At 41.0% G+C, this 18,395-nt stretch overlaps 1 protein-coding gene across 4 annotated transcripts in view; it reads right to left on the bottom strand.

Annotated features, from left to right (window-relative positions):
• LOC127497282 (glutamate receptor ionotropic, NMDA 2D) overlaps positions 1–18,395 on the bottom strand; it is a 91,770-nt gene that overhangs the window by 13,646 nt on the left and 59,729 nt on the right. Inside the window, exons 12-15 of one of the 4 annotated variants that reach the window (XR_007925498.1) lie at positions 17,670–17,830; positions 15,247–15,434; positions 9,454–9,695; positions 5,760–9,241 (exon numbers count right to left, since the gene is read on the bottom strand). Coding sequence is in view for 2 of the 4 variants with exons in the window: in XM_051865644.1 (XP_051721604.1) it covers positions 6,044–9,241; positions 9,454–9,695; positions 15,247–15,434; positions 17,670–17,830 (3,789 nt within the window). In the remaining 2 variants the exon portion in view is untranslated. Of the gene's footprint in view, positions 1–576; positions 9,242–9,453; positions 9,696–11,693; positions 11,773–15,246; positions 15,435–17,669; positions 17,831–18,395 lie in introns of those variants that run through there. The other 3 variants (XM_051865644.1, XM_051865645.1, XR_007925499.1) reach the window with 3 other exon arrangements.

The following is an 18,395-nucleotide window of genomic DNA, read 5'->3' as shown; positions in this document are numbered from 1 at the left end:
TGTAATTGATGATTTTGATTTTTGAACAAATACAAAATGCTGCCTTAAATAATAATAATAATTACAAAGATAATAAAATAATATTAATAATTTAACTACCCATTTATCTATAGACTAAGTTCAGTTTTAGAAAAGGGAAATTGTTTTAAGACAGAAACACACTAATAAGCATGCAGGCTTGCACATATAATTCATTCATACGTTTTGTATCACAGTATAAGCATTGATAATGATATTGTGCAATACTGTGTGCAGTTTGTATTTGTCATTTTAACTGACAAGGAGAGGAAGATCACAGCTCATCACGGCTTATGACTCTGTGTACAGAGATGGTGGCTTATATAAGGTCAGGTCTGGTCTTCAAAGATCAAAGCTCAGATCACATCGCTCAAAGGAAGAGAGAGGGGGGAGGTTTAGAGAAACACGTACCGAGGAAGTGAAGAAAGTTCTTACCAAGATACACAGGCATGCGTGGAAGGCAAGACACACATTCTCACCCGCACAGACACACACAAACAAGCCTTCCCATGTTCACATGCAAATACAGTTACAGGATAAAAAAGCAAAGGCAATGAGTATTTTAAAGAGTATTCTTTATGAAGCAATTCTTAGCACTGACCCCTTCAAACCCCTTCCCAGGACAAGATGTCAAAACCAAACAAACTCTGATTGGTGGATGAATTCTGTCTGGACTGTACAGTACAAAGGCAATAAACATCCTCAACTGATGCTTGTCACACACATACACACTCACATTGCCTTTAGTTACAGTGCAGTTTACAAAATGCCACATCAACCATTTAAAATAAAATAGTGAGAAAGCTACAAAAAAAAACCCCTCTAAAATATGTTCAAAATAATTTTTTTAATTTCCTAAAAAAAAAAAAAAAAAAAAAAAAAAATCCAACAGAATAATTTCTAGCTGTTAATACTAAATAAAACAGTAATAATTCCTTTCTTTTCCTTCTGCATTTTGAATGGGAGATGGAATTATATGATTGTGATTGTGATGTGACATGGAGTACCCTGTTCAAATATGGGTTTCACAACATGATGTAAGAGCTCATTAATTGCGTGACAAAGCAAAACTACAGTAAATTTCCAGCCTTGAATCTCAGACATTATTGTTGGTGTTCAGCTGCAGCTTGTGGAATAAGGGTTGGCTAAGTAAAACATGTAGTGGTCTATCACAGGGGCTGACCTGCTTTCACACAAACACACATGCATACACACACTGATCTCTGTTCAGCTGTGATCAAGAGGGAAGAGCTGCACTTTTATCTGTCGAGCTGACTGTCAAGTAATGCCTCACATCATGGTGCCAACAGCTACCTGAAGCAACTCTGAGTCTCAAGCTCCTGAGGGAGAGAGAGAGCCAGAGAAAGTTCTAGAACACCTGCAGCATTTGTGCTATCCATGAAGCTGCAGCGAGCGCGAGTATGTATGTCTGTCCTGAGTGAGTGAATTATGCATTATAGCAGCCCGATGTGTGTGAGGAAACAGTTGAAAAAAAAAAAAAATATCTGATTTAAAAAGAGGAAAAAGGAGACAGATAGAGACTCTGTATTGGTGTATATATAAATACTGTATGTGCACACATTCTCTCTGTCACGCACAATCACCACATAAATAATAAAACGCCTACAAAGCTACTGTATATGCAGTACAGACCTGCACATAATCTGTCTCTCGCTCTTCTCGTTCACTCACTAAGTACAGAGCCTAAATTCATTGTGTCACTCACTTGGCAAGTCCAGATGGAATCTAAGGACTATTTAAATGTTATCTGGGGAAAATCTACAAAAAGAATTTATATGGGATTCAGTGTGTTAAATGGAACTTAAACAGAGTTCTAAAAATGTATAGGTAGCTGAAAGCTTAATAAATAAGCCCAAACATTTAATACATTACCGTTCAAAAGTTTGGGTCTGTAATATTTTTTTTTTTTTTAAACTGTTTTCTATTTAAATATATTTTAAAATGTATTTTTTAGTAAAGCTAAATTGTCAACTTTTTTCAGTTTTCAGTGTCACATGATCCTTCAGAAATCATTCTAATATGCTGATTTGGTGCTAAAGAAACATTTCTTCTTACTATCAATGTTGAAAACAGCTTAATATTTCTATGAATTATTTTCAGGATTTTCAGGATACTTTCAGGATTATTTGATAAACAGAAACATAAAAAGAACAGTATTTATTTGAAATATTTTTTGTAACATTATAAATGACTCTACTGCCACTTTGGATCAGTTCAATGCATCCTTACTTAAAAATAGTAAGCTATTAAACCTGACTCCAAACTTTTGAATGGAATGAACAAGAGGCATTGAATGTGTATAACTTTTTGAATGATGGGTGTTCCAATTCTACATGTTTTTTTGGGCACAGATTCTGTGTGGGCCTACTCAGTGAAATAAATGACAGAGAACTGATAGCAAGTGAGATGCACACACATAAGATCATAATGCATCAGTCTGGTTGTATCAGTGTAGAAAAAGGACACTAGGCTTTTCTCTCCTGTTCTGATACTCAAACATACAAACAAACAGCCACACTGAATCTAGGCTGACCAGCCCTTAACACAATATGTGACTTTAATTTCCCAGCCAAATATTGACACCACTGACAATTCTACCAACAATATCCAACCCTTGTACTTTGTCTATTTCTCAATCAGGTCCCAAGTCTAAACAGATGAAGGGAAGGGTGAAGCCTTTGATGAGTGTTTGTTTGGCGATGGGATGACATATCTATTGCCTACGGTATGTACCTCCTAATCAACATGAGTCAGTACGCCAGCATTACATTAAAGTTACACACATTACCCATCATGCATCTAGTCAGCACAGTAACAGTGAGTTGTGTACAGTACAGCCCAGACTCTCACTACAGTGTCATGGTCATCAGGTACAACTCTTCAGTCACATTTTCAGTCATTTAGCAATTACATCATAACTTTAATTGATCATTATCTTCAATAATCAATTGATAGGAGCAGGAACACAGTAGCTACTGGTCTCTGTTTTTTTTTTTTTCTTGTTTTGTTTTTTTGCTAACTGAGAGAACATACAGAGGGATAAACAGAGAGATTAAAAATATCAAAAAAAAAAAAAAAAAAAAAAAAGGAAAATGCCAGAGGTACATTGTTTAAGTTGCCTAATCAATGGTGCTGTGGAAAAAAGATACTAAGAAAACTACAGAATAAGAAGAAATCAGTAGTTATTATTAGACTGATGGACTGATGGGTGGCTGAATGGATGGATGGAATACTAACTGGCTAGATGGACGGTTGGAATGGCAGAATATCAAAAGGACAAACGCAGCGATGTGGACAACACATTATGTGCAAAGGGCTAAAACAAATGATATGAAAGCTATTTAGGTAGTATTAGAGTAATTGTGAAGATCTGCTATAAATAAGAATAGATGAAAAGACGGACAGGATGGATGGATGGATGAAAAGATATTAGACTTGCTTTTTTTTCTTCACAGGCACTAATGTTTTCACAGTCATATAGGAGGAATCAAAATTCAAAAATGTCTCCAGAGTCTAGAATTGCTACAAAGCTAAAACATTTAAAACTATTTCTACCACTTCCTCCAAGTATATCAAACTTAACTCATTATATATATATATATATACCTGTCTGTATATATATATATGTATATATTTATTTGTACATATGTATATATTTTGTATAGATAAATTATATGATGGCAATGAAAACTGAATACAATGGGCAATAAAATATCTATGTCAATTCACAGTATAACATGATACATTTTCAAAAACATAGTATATAGAGATAATATTTCTTTTTGTTCTCAAGAAAAAGCTACATGGGAATTATAAGTCTGTTCTGTACATGCAGTCACAGAATTCTGTGTTAGCGCCTTCTGACTCGGTAAGGGTCAATGACAGATCAAGTGTACTCATGGCACACTATATTAATTCAATCATTCTACATCCATCTTCCTGCCCCCCCGCCGCGCTTCCATGCCGGGTGCGGTGGACTTTCCGCTGACGCACCCGTATTCCCGGAATTGGAAGAAACGCTGACCGAGGGGATTAAGCGGCTGTGTGTGATTCAGTTTACACAACACACAATTCAATACCTGAGCTTGTTATTTCTTGACTCATGCGATGACAGGTGGGTCTTTAAAATGTGGAAAAGCCCTAAATTTTATTGTTGTTGATGACGAACCTTCCCCAGGGGGTCTTGTTTAAATTAACAAGATATGAAAGGGAGACAAACATCACTTATATCAAATAAAGGGCAATCAAATCTGTTGATCTGTGACGACATGTACAAGCCCTCTATGCCCCCCAGAATAAAAGTGTAATTGTCACTTCTTGTGATGAGTAACTGCATCCAGAATGCTACAAAATCTACCGCAAGTCTACTTTTTGCTAAATCATTTCAAAGCTACATTCAACTACAACACGGGCAAATAAGCGGTGCCTGACATCAAATAGGTATTCAGAAACTGAATCTCTGTATGATTGACATCAATACTCTTGCCAAAATAAATGGTGTAGGATGCTTTTGGTTAAAAATCGATAAGTAATGTTTGTCCTTGACTCTTCATTATCATATGTTAACATTTGCACTGACAAGAGCCAGCAACTTGTGCTTTATTATATGCAACTCTGCACTGGAAGTAGGCTTGACTTGATAATGCACAATCAGTGACAACGGCAGCCTCAGCTCTTTTAAAAATTGCCCGTAACCATTCCAGAAACATAGCAAGCTGTCTGTTCGAGATCTAATGCGTGATGATTAAGGAACAAAACAACAAGCACGATCCACTCATGGTCCACCATTTATAATTGTTAATGTACAGTTTTTAATATTATGTAGCCATCTAGTGCCAATCATAAATATTGCAACCCATCATCATTTGATGAAAGACAAGTATTGCTTTATGCAAAGAAAGGACCATCACATTGGGCAGTGCCGTGGATCTAGTTGTGAAAATTCTGTTATCAAAAGAAATGAATAGCTCATTAAAAATTTTCTTCACATCTATAATCCCACTATTTAACATCAGACACAGCTGGTTTACCCTTTTGTTAAAATATGACCACAGTGAGAGCAATAATTAGCATAAAAGAAAAGGAAACCTGAAGGGGAAAAAATTACAGGAAAAATTGCTACATTTTTGTTTTGTTTGTGTTCTTATTGTTTTTCTTTTGAAGTCTGTCTCTTTAGAACATAAAGTCATCCCTATTTGATGTCAAAGTGACACCATGGCATTGGAGTTCTGATAGGACAACAAAAGTTCTGATGAGTGAAATGGCTCCATGTAGATTCTGATTAGCTTGGAATCAGAAATACAGAAGGAGTGACATAGTTTACTCTTGTTTACTTTGAGGTCAAATTTCAATTAATAATTTTCCAGCATGGCCTTAAAAGAGGAAGCCAAACAGGTACTGATGCCATAACATCACTGTTGCAAGTGTCAAAAAAAGAAAGAAAGAAAGAAAGAAAAAAGGGCAATTCTGTATCTATGTGCATCAGGTTGCCATGGAGACAATTTTTCAGTCAGTGGTTTGATGCTGATCATCTGAGCCTCTCCAAGACTGCATTCAGATTGAATATAGATTAATTGAATCATCTGTAAATAAACTGAATAGCCAGTTTAAGCCACAGCAGTATTTGATGTCTGTCGTCACATGTTGTATGTGGACGATGCAAAATTGTCTTTTCCTTGTTTGAGGGAGTGTATATGTGTAAACATGACATCATTACTCACAGAAAAATTCCAGACATTTGCTATCCAGTGTTCTCATTGGAGGAGAGAAGCACAGAGGACATCATAATACTCAGCTCAGACCGAAGATGGAGCACGGCTGGAGTATCCATCGTGACCGCGGCAGAATTTGTTGAGCCATTCCCTGCTTTGACTGTCGTTTCTTTGCTGCTCGGGTCACTGTCGTGGACGTTTTCCTCGTCTTGGTGCGGCGCATGTATGTGCATCACACTCCAGCTGCGCTTCACAGTAGAACTCACACACACGCGCAGCAGCGAAGCCCCGTGTCATACTTCACTCTCTAGGCTGGAGAAATGGGCAGAACCACGGCGTGAACATAAGCTCTTGGCTTTGAGTGGCAGGTGTGGGGAGTAGAATCGCCTTGGCTGGGGCACAGACCGAAGTCTCTGGTACTGAAGCTTAGCACTGGCGGTGGCTGCCTGGGAGGAGCTAGAAGTAGCCCCAGGGGAGAGCACAGGTGGAGGGGACATGGATGCAGAGGATGGAGGTGGAGGAATGGGCATGGGTAGGGAGTTGGGAGCAGAAGGTACAGGTAATGCGGGCAGGAGTGGCTGAGGTGAGGAGGGTGATGGCTGGGGTATGTGTTCTGAGAGCTGGGCTTGCTGGGAGCTTAGGTTGGACTGGCTTCCGGATTTGGATTTGTCAGGTTTAGGGGGTGCTTTGGGCCGAGAGCTTCCACTGAAGCTGTGGCAGTGAGGAAGAAGATCCTCCTGACTGTGGGACTGAGCACTGCTGTGTTTGTGGTGTACATGGGGCCTACCGTGCCCATACTGTGTACATGTACATGATGCTGCATCTTGCATTCTATCCCGAGACCTCTGACCTTTGCTCTTTGGCCCACTGCGGCTACGCTTCTCACCCTTCATCTGTAGTTTGTCCACTGACCAATAGCGTCTCGGTGGTGGCAGGGAAGTGGGAGGGGGTGGCCACTGTGAACCTAGCCCTCCACTGCCCCCTCCAGAACCCCATCCAATCCCTGGACCTGAACCCCAGAAATCACCTGCCACACCCCACCCTTCAGCCCGACCCAAAATGGAGTCATCTCTACTGTTGACACTTCCACCTTTCTCTCGAGCAGGGTATGTTCCAAAAAACCAACCCCCACCCCCAATTCCACTGGCTCCACCCACACCAGTTCCTTCCCAGTACCTCTCAAAACGGCCAAACTCTCCTGAGGACCCCTCATCAGAAAAACTTTCCTCCGCTCTTATTCTGTCCCGCTCTGACTCCGACACTGCTCCTCTCCCTGCACGCCGCACTCTCTCCTCTATTTTCTCCCTCTCTCGTTCTCTCTCTCTCTCTTCTTCTTCCCCTTCCTCCTCCTCATCCTCAGAGTCCCACTCATGGAGGGAAAGGCCTTCTCTTGTGTTAACTCGCCCCCTTTCATAGTGGAGAAGCAGTGGCCTGCGCTCTCCTACTCTCCCTTCTGCCTCTCTCTCTACCCCACTACTCCTCCGTCTTTTGGACGAGGAGAGGAGTGTATGTAAAGAGGAGGGAGGGGAGGGTCCAGAGGCCTCTGTGCCACCTGCTTCTCCTCCACTGACCCAGAATTTAACTGAAGAGGGGAGTTTGTTGAGGTTGGGATAGCGTTTACTGGATGGTCGATGTCGTGAATGGGAGCTTTTGGGTCTTCTCTCTCTTCCTCTACCTCCCCCACTCTCGTCCTCTCTTTCGTCCCCCTCGTCCTCACCTCCATCTCTTCTCCCTCGCTCTCTCTCTCCCTCCCAAGCTGAAAGACTGCCTTTGTCTACAAATGCGCTGCGGTATTGAGTGGAAAATGACGAGTACTCCCCTTCTCTATCCCCATCCCCCTCTCCATCTCTATCCGCCTCAACATCACCCTCCTCTGGCTCTGACCGCTTGCCAGATGACACCTTCTTCTTCTTTTTTGTTTTCATTGCCTTCTTTTTCTTCTTTTTCACCTTGCGACGCTTCCTCTCTCTTTCTCGTTCCCTTTCACGCTCCTCCCTCTTTTTCCGTTTTTTGTTTTTCTTTCTCTTTTTCTTTTTCTCTTTTTCTCTCTCTTTCCTATGTTTTTTCTCTCTTTTCCTTTCTGTATCTCCCTGGGCTCCACCACTCCTCTCCCTGTCCCTTTCTCTCTCTGCCCACCCTGCCCACCATTCCTGGAGCTGTGCTAGCTGACTGCTACCCCTCTCTCTTTCTCTGTCCTTCTTATGCTCCCTGTCTCCAAAGGTGCCCCACGGTTTACGTGGGGGTATAGGAGGAGGAGGTCCATGAGTGAGAGATCTAGGGGAAAGGATTGACCGTTCTCTGTCCCTGGTTCTGTTGTGGCCCTGAAGAAGACTAGACTCTTCGGTCAGCTCATCCAAATCCTCCTCATCCTCTTCCTCTGCCTCTCTGTCTCGGGTGCTGCGAGATGACGCTGTGGAAGTAGATGAAGGAGAGGTGGAACGTGAGGATGTGGCTGAAGATGTGGTTGAGGAGCTAGTGGTAGATGAGGAGGATGATGTGGAGGTGTAGGGGAGGGAGGGAGAGGGAGATGGAGGAGTGTAGGTTGGGGAAAGTGTGACTGGCACAGGGATGGGGAGAGGAGGAGAGGGTCTCGGTCTTCGACTCGCTTCCCTGCCTCCACCTCTCCGGCCCAGTGGCAGGATGTTTTCGTACAGTGGGCCACTGGGTTCTTTGGGCTTTTTTGGTCGCCGTTTCTTCCAGAAGGATGAAGGGAGAGGGGGAGAGGGGTGCTGCAGCGGGGGGTTAGGTGTCAGCGGGGCTGGGGCCTGGCTTTTAGGAGGAAGCCTGGGAGTTCCCAGAGATTTAACCCCTCTACCCTGACCCCCTCCACCAGTACCCACTCCCACCTTCTTCCCCACGCCATGGTCCATGCCCTTCTCCTGGTAGAAAGCCACACTAGTTGGTGGGGGTTGTTGGTGGGCTCTGGGGATGGTTTTTGGAGTTTGAGAACCTGTCTGTTGGTCCACACATGGCCCAAGTCCCTCTGGATCAATAGGTCCATAGTAGCGCTTATATCCATCTAGACCACTACCCGTACCTCCACCACTTGCCCAAGCAGATGCCACCTTTTGGGGTAAGGGCCCTGTTTCTGCTAGGGCTCCTCTCACAGCCATGGAGGTGGTGGCACTAGCGGTTTTGGGTAGTCTCCAGCGGTCCACAACCGCCAGTCTGCGATCTGGCCGGGGTAAGAAAGTAGTGCATGGTAGTGGAGCTCCTATAAGTTGAGTATTTGCGGGACCCAAGGCTGCTCCAGAATGAACAATTGTGGGAGGGGAACCAGGAAGAGGTGTTTTGTAAGACTGAGGAGGTTGAGGCTGTTGTGGTTGCTGCTGCTGCTGCACCATGGCAATGGCTGAATTGGATACAACTGAAGTGACCACATGTGAGGAAGAAGAAGCAGGAATCATGGCAGTGTGATGGTGGCCAGGAACTGTGACTTTAGTCCCACCTTGTGCAGTTTCATCTTCAAAACTGCAGCAGCTATACATTCCCTAAGAGTACAAAAAAATTAAATTAAGTCATATTCTGATAATAAGGGCAAATCAGTTTTCATTGCATCACTCTCACCGCATCTATAATACCACAGGCATGTCTATATCACCATCCTTCTCATTCTACTCAAACTCTCCCATATGTCTTTCACCCAGTGACTAATAATCACTCACTCTTTCACTTCACACTCTGACTTCACACTCTCTCTCACCCTGCTGAAGGCCAGTAGGAAGTCCAGTTTGCCGGACTGGCCCATTTTGCTCATGCAGTGCCGCAGCCTCCAGTAAACCAGGTGTTCCCAGGCGAAGACCAGAAGACTTAGGCCCATGGCCACCAGCAGCATGTAGAACACACCGGCCATGTTGTCTATGTCTAGTTTGGAGCTCATCACTTCAATTTTATCATTATGACAGATCCCTGAGAGCCAGAGACGTTCGAGCATCTCAATCTCATCTGTGTGGAGAGGGGAGAGAAATACAAGGCATTAACATAACTCACTTTCTCATTTGATAAGTGATACAACTTCTTGGCACAGATGCATCAATAAAACATGTATGAATGCAATATGGAATTGAGATGCCTTTCCCACATGCTTGCTGTAGCAGGAAGCAGATGCTAATACTAAATGTGTGTAAATCCGTTGTGAACCTAAGTCAGGTGATATTTTGAGATCTTTAGAGTATTATACTGAAAACATTACAGGTCAGAGGTCCAGTGAACAGGTTCCTGTGGGTAAAGGGAACATTACTGTGAAGGCCTGTTTAGAAGCTGATCAAAGGGAGCATTTTTTGTTAATCTTGAAAGACTGAAAGGAAGAAGAAGAGAGCAAGAGGCCTGTAGGCTAGCAAAGGCTAGGTCCTGCCTAATGATCTGCCCATATCCTCTTTTCCTCGGAGGGTAAGTGATAAGACAAAAAAGGAAGGAGAGCAAAGTTCTTTGTCTTTTCAATGCTGCATTGTATCATGGGAAATGAGAGGATGTGAAGAAGTAAGTAAAAGGCATGTGAAAAAGAAGAAGAGAGTGACTTTGTCATTATGACAAATAGCAGAAGCACCTTTCCTATTCAGAGAAGGGGAAGTTAACATAAAAAGAGGGATGAAGACAGATGGCAACGGGGGAAAAAACAGTATATGTGCATTGTTTATGTTTGTCTGTGTGTGTATGAGGGTGTGAACGATGGAACAGAAAAGGGAAAATGAAATTAAGAAGGAGCAACAGAGTGATAGGCAGAGGGCAGAAAAACAAGAGGACAGAGAAGGAGACAGAACGGTGAAAGGGTGAGATCATAATCATTTAATTGTGTTGGAAGATGGTCAGGCCTGCTGCAAACTCAAGAGAAAATCAGAATCTCACCTTTTATCTACAGAAAGACGAGCTTGTGAATTACCGCAATCCTTACTAGACTGAGGCATGTACTGCAGCATTAACTGCTTTGATGAGAACTGGCCAACTGCACCACGTTATCTCAGTATGGGCCATCTCAAAATAGTGCTGTGTAACATAATAAAAGTACATCATCACCCATCACACTGTAAATGACAGTTGCGTTGTTCTCACAGAGTTTGAATTATGGCGTCTGTCTCTTATGCTATCAAAACAAACTATCCAGCAAGCGTAACCTGCAGGCATTAATCACAATGTAGATGAGGTGCCGCAGACATATCACATAAAACATTTCACAAAAGAAAATGCAGTCAAGCAGGACGAAGAAGCGCAAGCTGAATCCCACATGGGACTTGAACAGATAACAGCACAAGCCCGGCTTGGATCCGAGTGCTGCCTGACACTGTCCATTCACCTTCTTCTGACTCCTGCCAGTGGCTCTGGCAAACCACTTTACTGACCACAGCCAAACTTAGCAGGTGTGTCATACTGAGAACATACATACACACACAGAGCTATATTATAAACACAAACACCATTCACACACTTGCACAGCTTTACAAATGCATGCTAATTTACAAATACACACCCACACATACAGTACAAATGTGCACATAGCACATTCTAACACACATAGATATACTTTCACACCTTTGCTCTTGCCATCACAGCTTCTGTTTGGCAATGGAACTCAGGGTTGGCACGATTAAGTGGGCACATTTTAACAGCTAATGCTTTAGCAAGGTCTTTAAGCTCAGGCAGACAGCCAGTCTGTGCCATTTGTGTGACCTCCAACACTGTTCCCTGTGCAGCCCCCTCTGATCCCGCCCTGACCCAAACCACTATCATGCTAAAGCAAACATTGCTCTTGGATCAGCCTTAAAGGTCAACACTTTTATAAACAGATCGGAACCGCAGAGGCATCTCTGACCACTGTAAAATTTCCTCGGAATTGTTAGTAGGTGAAAGGACTGCTATTCTAGATGACCGCTGCAAAGAAAGCTGCTGGCCCTGAGATAAAATAACAGTGCTTTTAGCAGGTAAGAAGTGCTTTTGCGTGGTACTGACCAATAAGGTTACCTGCGGCGTTTAAAAGACATGAAAAGGCTGCAGATGGACAAGTGGTTTCCTGTGGCTTTTAAAGACTCTAAAGAAACATAAAAGTACAAATTATAGTCATTGGTTGTACAACAAAAAATGATTCAGTACCTCCATAGTAACTTCCCACACGTTTAAGCTTCAGAGATAATTTCTTGGATTGGCACAATTATATAGTAAATGTATATGAATAGTATATGTTACATTGTGTTGATATTCCTTCAATAAATATGCTTATGCGGAAAAGGCAACCTTTTTAACTTTTAAGAAGCTCAAATTTAACAACAGCACTGACATTGTCTTTCATAATCGTCCAATGAAGCATTTTGAAAAAGAAGAGTGATTACATGTAGAGCTACCATAATAGCAGAAATCTGTTAAATGACATTAAAATATTTGATAATAGAGACTCATTATCCCCAGAAAACCACAATGGTTTTTAACACTTTAAAGGTAAAACAAGGACAGAATTCAGAATACAAAATCAGATAAATCACCCATGCCTCAACAACCACCAACCAGATGAATAAAAAAAAAGTCACTGTTCATTTCACATGTTAAGCTTCTCAGCTGTTAAATTGTGGTGTTAGCTAATGGAACCTGGCACAAGTGTGACAATCGCACTGTGGGAACCTGGCGTACACACACATTCTTTCAGTCTCTCTCTCTCTCTGACACACCAAAAGCCAAAGAGGATTTAAGCAGCAATCAAACAAACCATCCAGTTGAAACAAAACACTGTGTGAGATAGCTAGTGCATTTATGTGTTTGTGTATGTGTGTGTTGGGAGAAGGCAGGGAGGATGGTGTATAAATGACAATTAAAGAATTAGTACTTGGACAAGCACATTTGAATCAGATGCGTTCCACTCTGACATTGCAAATCCATAACAGCTAATCCTCTATGGAGTGTTAGAATGGACAGTCACTCAATACACACATCTCACACAATAGCTTGGTTCCAAAACCTAGTGAGCTGACTAGCTACCTGCTGCCAACACAGGCAACTGCCTGTGTAGTATTCCTAACCATCATGGAAGTTTGGAATTTGGAATGCTTTGTGGTGTGCACACCATCCGCTTGTTAAGTCGTGACGTAAGGAACGCCGTTTCTGGGTCCAAGCCCCGGCTCTTTTCACTTAAGAATGCCATCTTGACGGCTGTTTATAAGCGCTATTTATTCATAATAAACATTTTAAAAAGTTAAACATGTAAAATACTTACAGTCTACACAACAGTCTCCGTGCTCACAGACATTAATATTTTACAATTTATAAGATGAATCACTGTCTGGCCATCTGGGATTTTGGTATGGAGATAAAGGTTATGATTATAATTTTTTGGTAGTATTAAACCACATCATGTGTGTATATTAGCACCGTTTGTTGTTTTCTTGTGGTATGATATAGAGCGCTTGGACCCAGAAGCACTGCCGCGTGATGTCAGACTTAACAACCGAATACAAACAGCACAGGAGAAACAACTCATAATAGTTTGCAGTTAGTATGTTGCTAAGCTAACAATGTGATACTTTCATAAGCATAAAAGTATAACACACACAAAAAATGGGTAATATGATCAATATTAACTTTTTATTGACACTTTTAGGTATCTGGGTCAATGACGTGACGGGTCTTTTTTTTTTTTTTGTCCAAAGGCAAAGATATGACATCCAAAGTATGTAAGGTAGTATAACTAGATCTCTTTTATTGAATCCAAAAGGTTTTAATTATATTTTGCAACATATAAAGGTATTTTAAAGATTTTAAGTGTCAAAAGGTCATTCGGTTTAACTGTCCAAAGGCCAATACAGCCATTTCATTTGTGATTAAAATATCTTAAAATGTAGTAAATGTATATATTTTTTATTCTGGCATGATTTTATAACATCATACATCAACATAGTGCAAAATGGTATTAAAATTATGTGTAGAAGTCATTGCTTTGTTATGAGAAAAAATGTCTGGAAAAATGAATTTCATTGATGTCATTCGGAGTAACCAATATAAAGGGAACATTTTGGATGAATTCATGTGGTCAATATCATGTGACAGGATGTGACATCATATAGACGCCTGCAAAGGACCACATGGTCGTGAAGCAAAGTAACTAACTCTCTTTTAACTATTTGAAAATGCTTTCACTTGCTCATACGCATGTCCCGAAACATCAGGTCATTCGGCACAACCGCTATAAAACACAGAAAATGTTGTAATATTTTAAAAACTTTTTTGATTGTCCTTTTGCTAGCAAGCTAACTAGCTAACAAGCTAGATATCAGCCTGTTAGCATTGTTTGAAAATATTGTTATCCGGTATAACCGAAAGTGTCATTCGGTAAAACCGAAATTTTGGTTAAACCGAATGACTTTTTTGGTGACAAATTTTGTCCATCTTGTAAAATGACAAAAGCAGTGTTAATTGATTATTAAAAAACCACATAATCTCATTGTTAAGACTATTATGTTTTTTTTTTTACACTTTTAAAAACCTTATTCATCAATGACCCATCTAAGAAGGCCACATAATGAAGCTGCCTACCTTTTGGAACATCTGTCACATCGCGATTACACGTATGGAAGTGCAATCACACAAAACATTTGGGTTACACTTTATTTTAAGGTGACATAGTTACATTGTATTTAGTCAAATAAGTGCTGAGTAATATTAATTAACTACATGTACTTACTATAGAGTTACGGTTAAGGTTTGGTTTAGTTACTTGTAATTATGCATAATTTACTGTTATTACTATAGTAGGTACATGTAGTAAAATAAAGTGTTACCAACATTTGTTGTCTATTGTACAATAAAAAAAGGTTTGTTGTCTATTGTACAATAAAAAAGGTTTGTTGTCTATTGTACAATAAAAAAGGTTTGTTGTCTATTGTCAATAGTGTAATTCCAAGGCTTTCTGTTGGCTACTGCGCCAAATTCAGCTGACCAACTTGAACCTGTTGCGAAGTCAGCATGGGCAAACCTTTCACTCTCACACAAAATTCCAGATCGGATATATTCATATTGAACAGGCTGGGTTTCACCCGCAAAAATTTAATAAACTACGTTAAATACACAGCTTGATGCCTCACAATCCTGCATCATAGGCAGCTTATAGGTTTTGGAACAGAGCACAGACTTTCTATCTCTATTTCTCTCTCTCACACACACACCACTTCTGCCATTCCCAAGACTGAATCTTTGATACATGATACATCTCTTTCATGCATCAATAGATTGCTATCATCTCCTTTAAATCAGTAAACAGCCTGCTAGCACAATGACAAATGTCACCTGGCAGACAACAAAGATACATATTACGTCATGTTAAGGAAACTGGATTACACCAAGATAGCTGGGAAGATGAAGCTAGCAGTACAGGCTAATGAATAAAGTCTTGTTAAACATGCATAAAAAAGACTTTAATCTCCCAAAGGCTTTTATCTTCTCCATCCCAAGAGCATAAATGCACAAATATACAATCCCTTATTAGCACTTTGATACTACAGAACCTTCAGTAGACTCTCACCGTCGCCCACCAGCTGCAGTAAGGCCAGGTCCAATGGCCGTTTCCAGCGGGAGTTCTTGATCAGGGCGATGCCGTAACCAGTTGTGGCGAATACTTTCCCTGAGCCGATGGTCATTACTTTACAGCCTTCATCTTTACGAGCCATGTAGTTCAACACGGCTGCATCATAGATTAAGGCATCCAGCTTACTGCAGACACAGACAGGAAGAGTAGGAGTCAGAAGAGACAGACCGTGAGATGGAGGAGGGTGACAGACAGAAAGAGAGCAGAGAGGAAAGTTGTAGTGTGGCGGCATTATATTATCACTTTTGCTAAAAATGGATAAGGAAATGACAGGCTCAGGAAAACCATGGTGTGGATTAACAACTCATGATAAATAGAGGAAGAGTGTATGAGGTGTACAGGGCTAACAGAGGAAGTGTGGGAGGAGGGAGAAAAAAGTGCGAACACATCGTAAAGGAACTCCTGTTTGTGAGAGCAACATGGGGCTGCGAGGTGTAAGGAAGCAAGTGGAAAAGCGAGAGATGTTAGATAACAAGGTTATAATTGTTTATGAAAACTATTACAAAGACAGAAACTAAATAAACACAGCGGAAGTATTTTCGTTAACAGAAATATAAATGAGTTTGCAAAGGAATGAAAGCTAAATTAGAAGCAAGCAGCAATTATAAGGGCTTACATACTGCTGGAACTTTAAGTATTTGTTTTTTCAAGATATAAAGCATTTCACAGATGGTCAGTTAAGCCAGGTTCACACTGTGCAATTTTGGCCACGATTTGGTTGTCTGAGACAAATTTAGCAAATCCTAAAAGATTCCTCTGATCCTAGGCTAAAATCTGAAGTCTTTGATTGTTAGTTTGACATGTTCACCAACAGCCGATTAATGACCGCTGCGATCAGATTTGACTGGAATTCTGGCCATGTCAGAAGATTTGACACACAGTCCTGCAGTGTGACTTCTCCTATGACAGCCGTCAAATTGTCTTGGTTTTTCAAGACAAGCCATAACCAAAATTAACACTAGGGATTTTTTTGTTAACCACCACTTCAGGCACACGTGTAATGCAGCTCACAGTCACCGAACATGTATGGGTTGATGTAAAGTTTTCATGCGTGCGTCCCATTTTAACACATCTTGATTGTCTTACAGTCTGACATAAATGACAGCTGAGATCCCACACTGTGACATGAGGATCATGTTCGTACAGTCTGACAAGCAACAATCATAAAGGACTATTATAAATCGCACAGTGTGCCCCGGCTTTATTTCACGACAGTTAGAGTAGAGATCTGACCATTCTCATATTTATCACTGTTGCAGGCCCATCTATAAGGGGCTTTCGAACCGAATAGTTCTAGGAACTCAGTTATAGGAACTAGCCACTAGGATAGTTCCCCGAGAACTAATTTCTCCCCTGGGCCATGTTCCTGGTTGCATTCGCACCGGCAATAGGAACGCTGAAGTGGCCGACAGCGGCGTCTTTAAGCGCGGCATTTACAAACGCTAAAAACCGGTGGATGGAGGATGCTGTGATCGGAGCTGTGTTTGTTGTGTGTTGTGGGTTTCGTGATAACGGAGATGGAATGTAAACGCGTAATTTACATGGCCAAAAGAGCAAAAAATGGGGCTAAGAGACGAAATCTCCTATGACAACTTTCAGTATTACGTATCATCGAGGCAGAGAAAAGAACACAACCCTGCAGACAACAGGTAAATGCCATTATTGCTGTTTTCCATGTTGGTGAAGTAAATATGTTTACATGGCTTTTTAAAAATGCCGGGTGCCGGTGTTTGACATGTGTTTGACCAATCAACGTACACTTGCATCACTGATCCTATAGTGCTGGTTTAGACCCTACTCTAAAGTAGGAGCTAATTTAGTTCCCCCAAAAGGAGTTCCTAGAACTAAAATCATTCCTAGTTCCTGCAGTGCGAACTTGGCAAAATCCGGGTACTTCAGCCAGTAGTTCTAGGAACTATGAAAAGGTTCCTCCGGTGTGAAAGCCCCTATTGTCTGACTGTCATTTTATGAAAATCTTGCATTTCGAGGATGCAGACTTTTGAGCAAAATGGGCCACACCCTCAAAGAACAGAAAGTGAATTTAGGATATACATTTGGTTTCTCTCTAACCAAGGATTTTATACAGTTAGTGCGGCATAAAGTAATGAGCAATAGTTCTACCATACCACCAAATTTCAGATCTATGGGCCTTATGATTTGGGCTACGCGATCACAGCTTTAATGAATAAACTGAAACTGAAACTGAAAAACTAAGTAATTGTTTTCAAAATTACAAGCAAGAAAGAACTATCTATGCACCATTAAGACTAAATCTGAAAGCCATAATACAAAACAAAATTCAAAACTGTATGAGAAACAGAATAACGGAAGTCAGTGAGAGTAAGAAACCCAGCACAGACCCAGTCTTGAGGTGGGAGATGGCGTCCTCCACACTTTTCTGGTTGTATTTGATCATGTACTGGTGCATATCTGGATAGTTACTGCGGATGTTTTTCTCTGTGCTTCCGTTAGGGACCGTTCCAAATTTCAGAGGGGGGTACTGCTCTGTGGGGTGCTGAAACTGAGAGAGGGAAACACAGTATGAAACAGTGATTGAAACTGATGTTGCATTTGTTTTTTCAAAGTAATTAGTGGACTAACAATAGAGCACAATGAAAAAAATACTGCAAGACTAAACATGAATGACATGTGACAGTGAACGCATGTTAGAAACAGACTAGAGCTACTGCAGCTGTCAAAACCAACTATAATACATCATAAACACAGAACAATATACAAAGCAGCAGTGCTGACATGCACATTGTGTTCATTCTGCTTTTAACAAAGGAGAACAATAGTGAAGCAGATGGAGGAAACTATTTTCATTTAAAAAGGGATTACAAAATGAACATGAGGCACTTAGAAAAAGAACCAACAAAAGCCACCACAAGTTAAATGACTTTAAGTATCCAGATTTGATGTAGCTTCTTTTCTGAAAATGACACGAACACAATGGGACTCAAATACATTTCATTTGGTGTACACAAGTACGTTCATTTGCCATGACAGCAAAACAGTGGTTTTTTTTAATGTCTGTGTGTTTCCTCAAGAATCCATGTAGATTCTTCAAGGTCAACACTGAGAGC

Source organism: Ctenopharyngodon idella, chromosome 16 (genome assembly GCF_019924925.1).
Source record: "Ctenopharyngodon idella isolate HZGC_01 chromosome 16, HZGC01, whole genome shotgun sequence".
In the NCBI taxonomy this organism is placed as follows: Eukaryota; Metazoa; Chordata; class Actinopteri; order Cypriniformes; family Xenocyprididae; genus Ctenopharyngodon; species Ctenopharyngodon idella.
The sequence above is the reverse complement of the archived record's forward strand: the minus strand, read 5'-3'. Positions and strand labels throughout refer to the sequence as shown.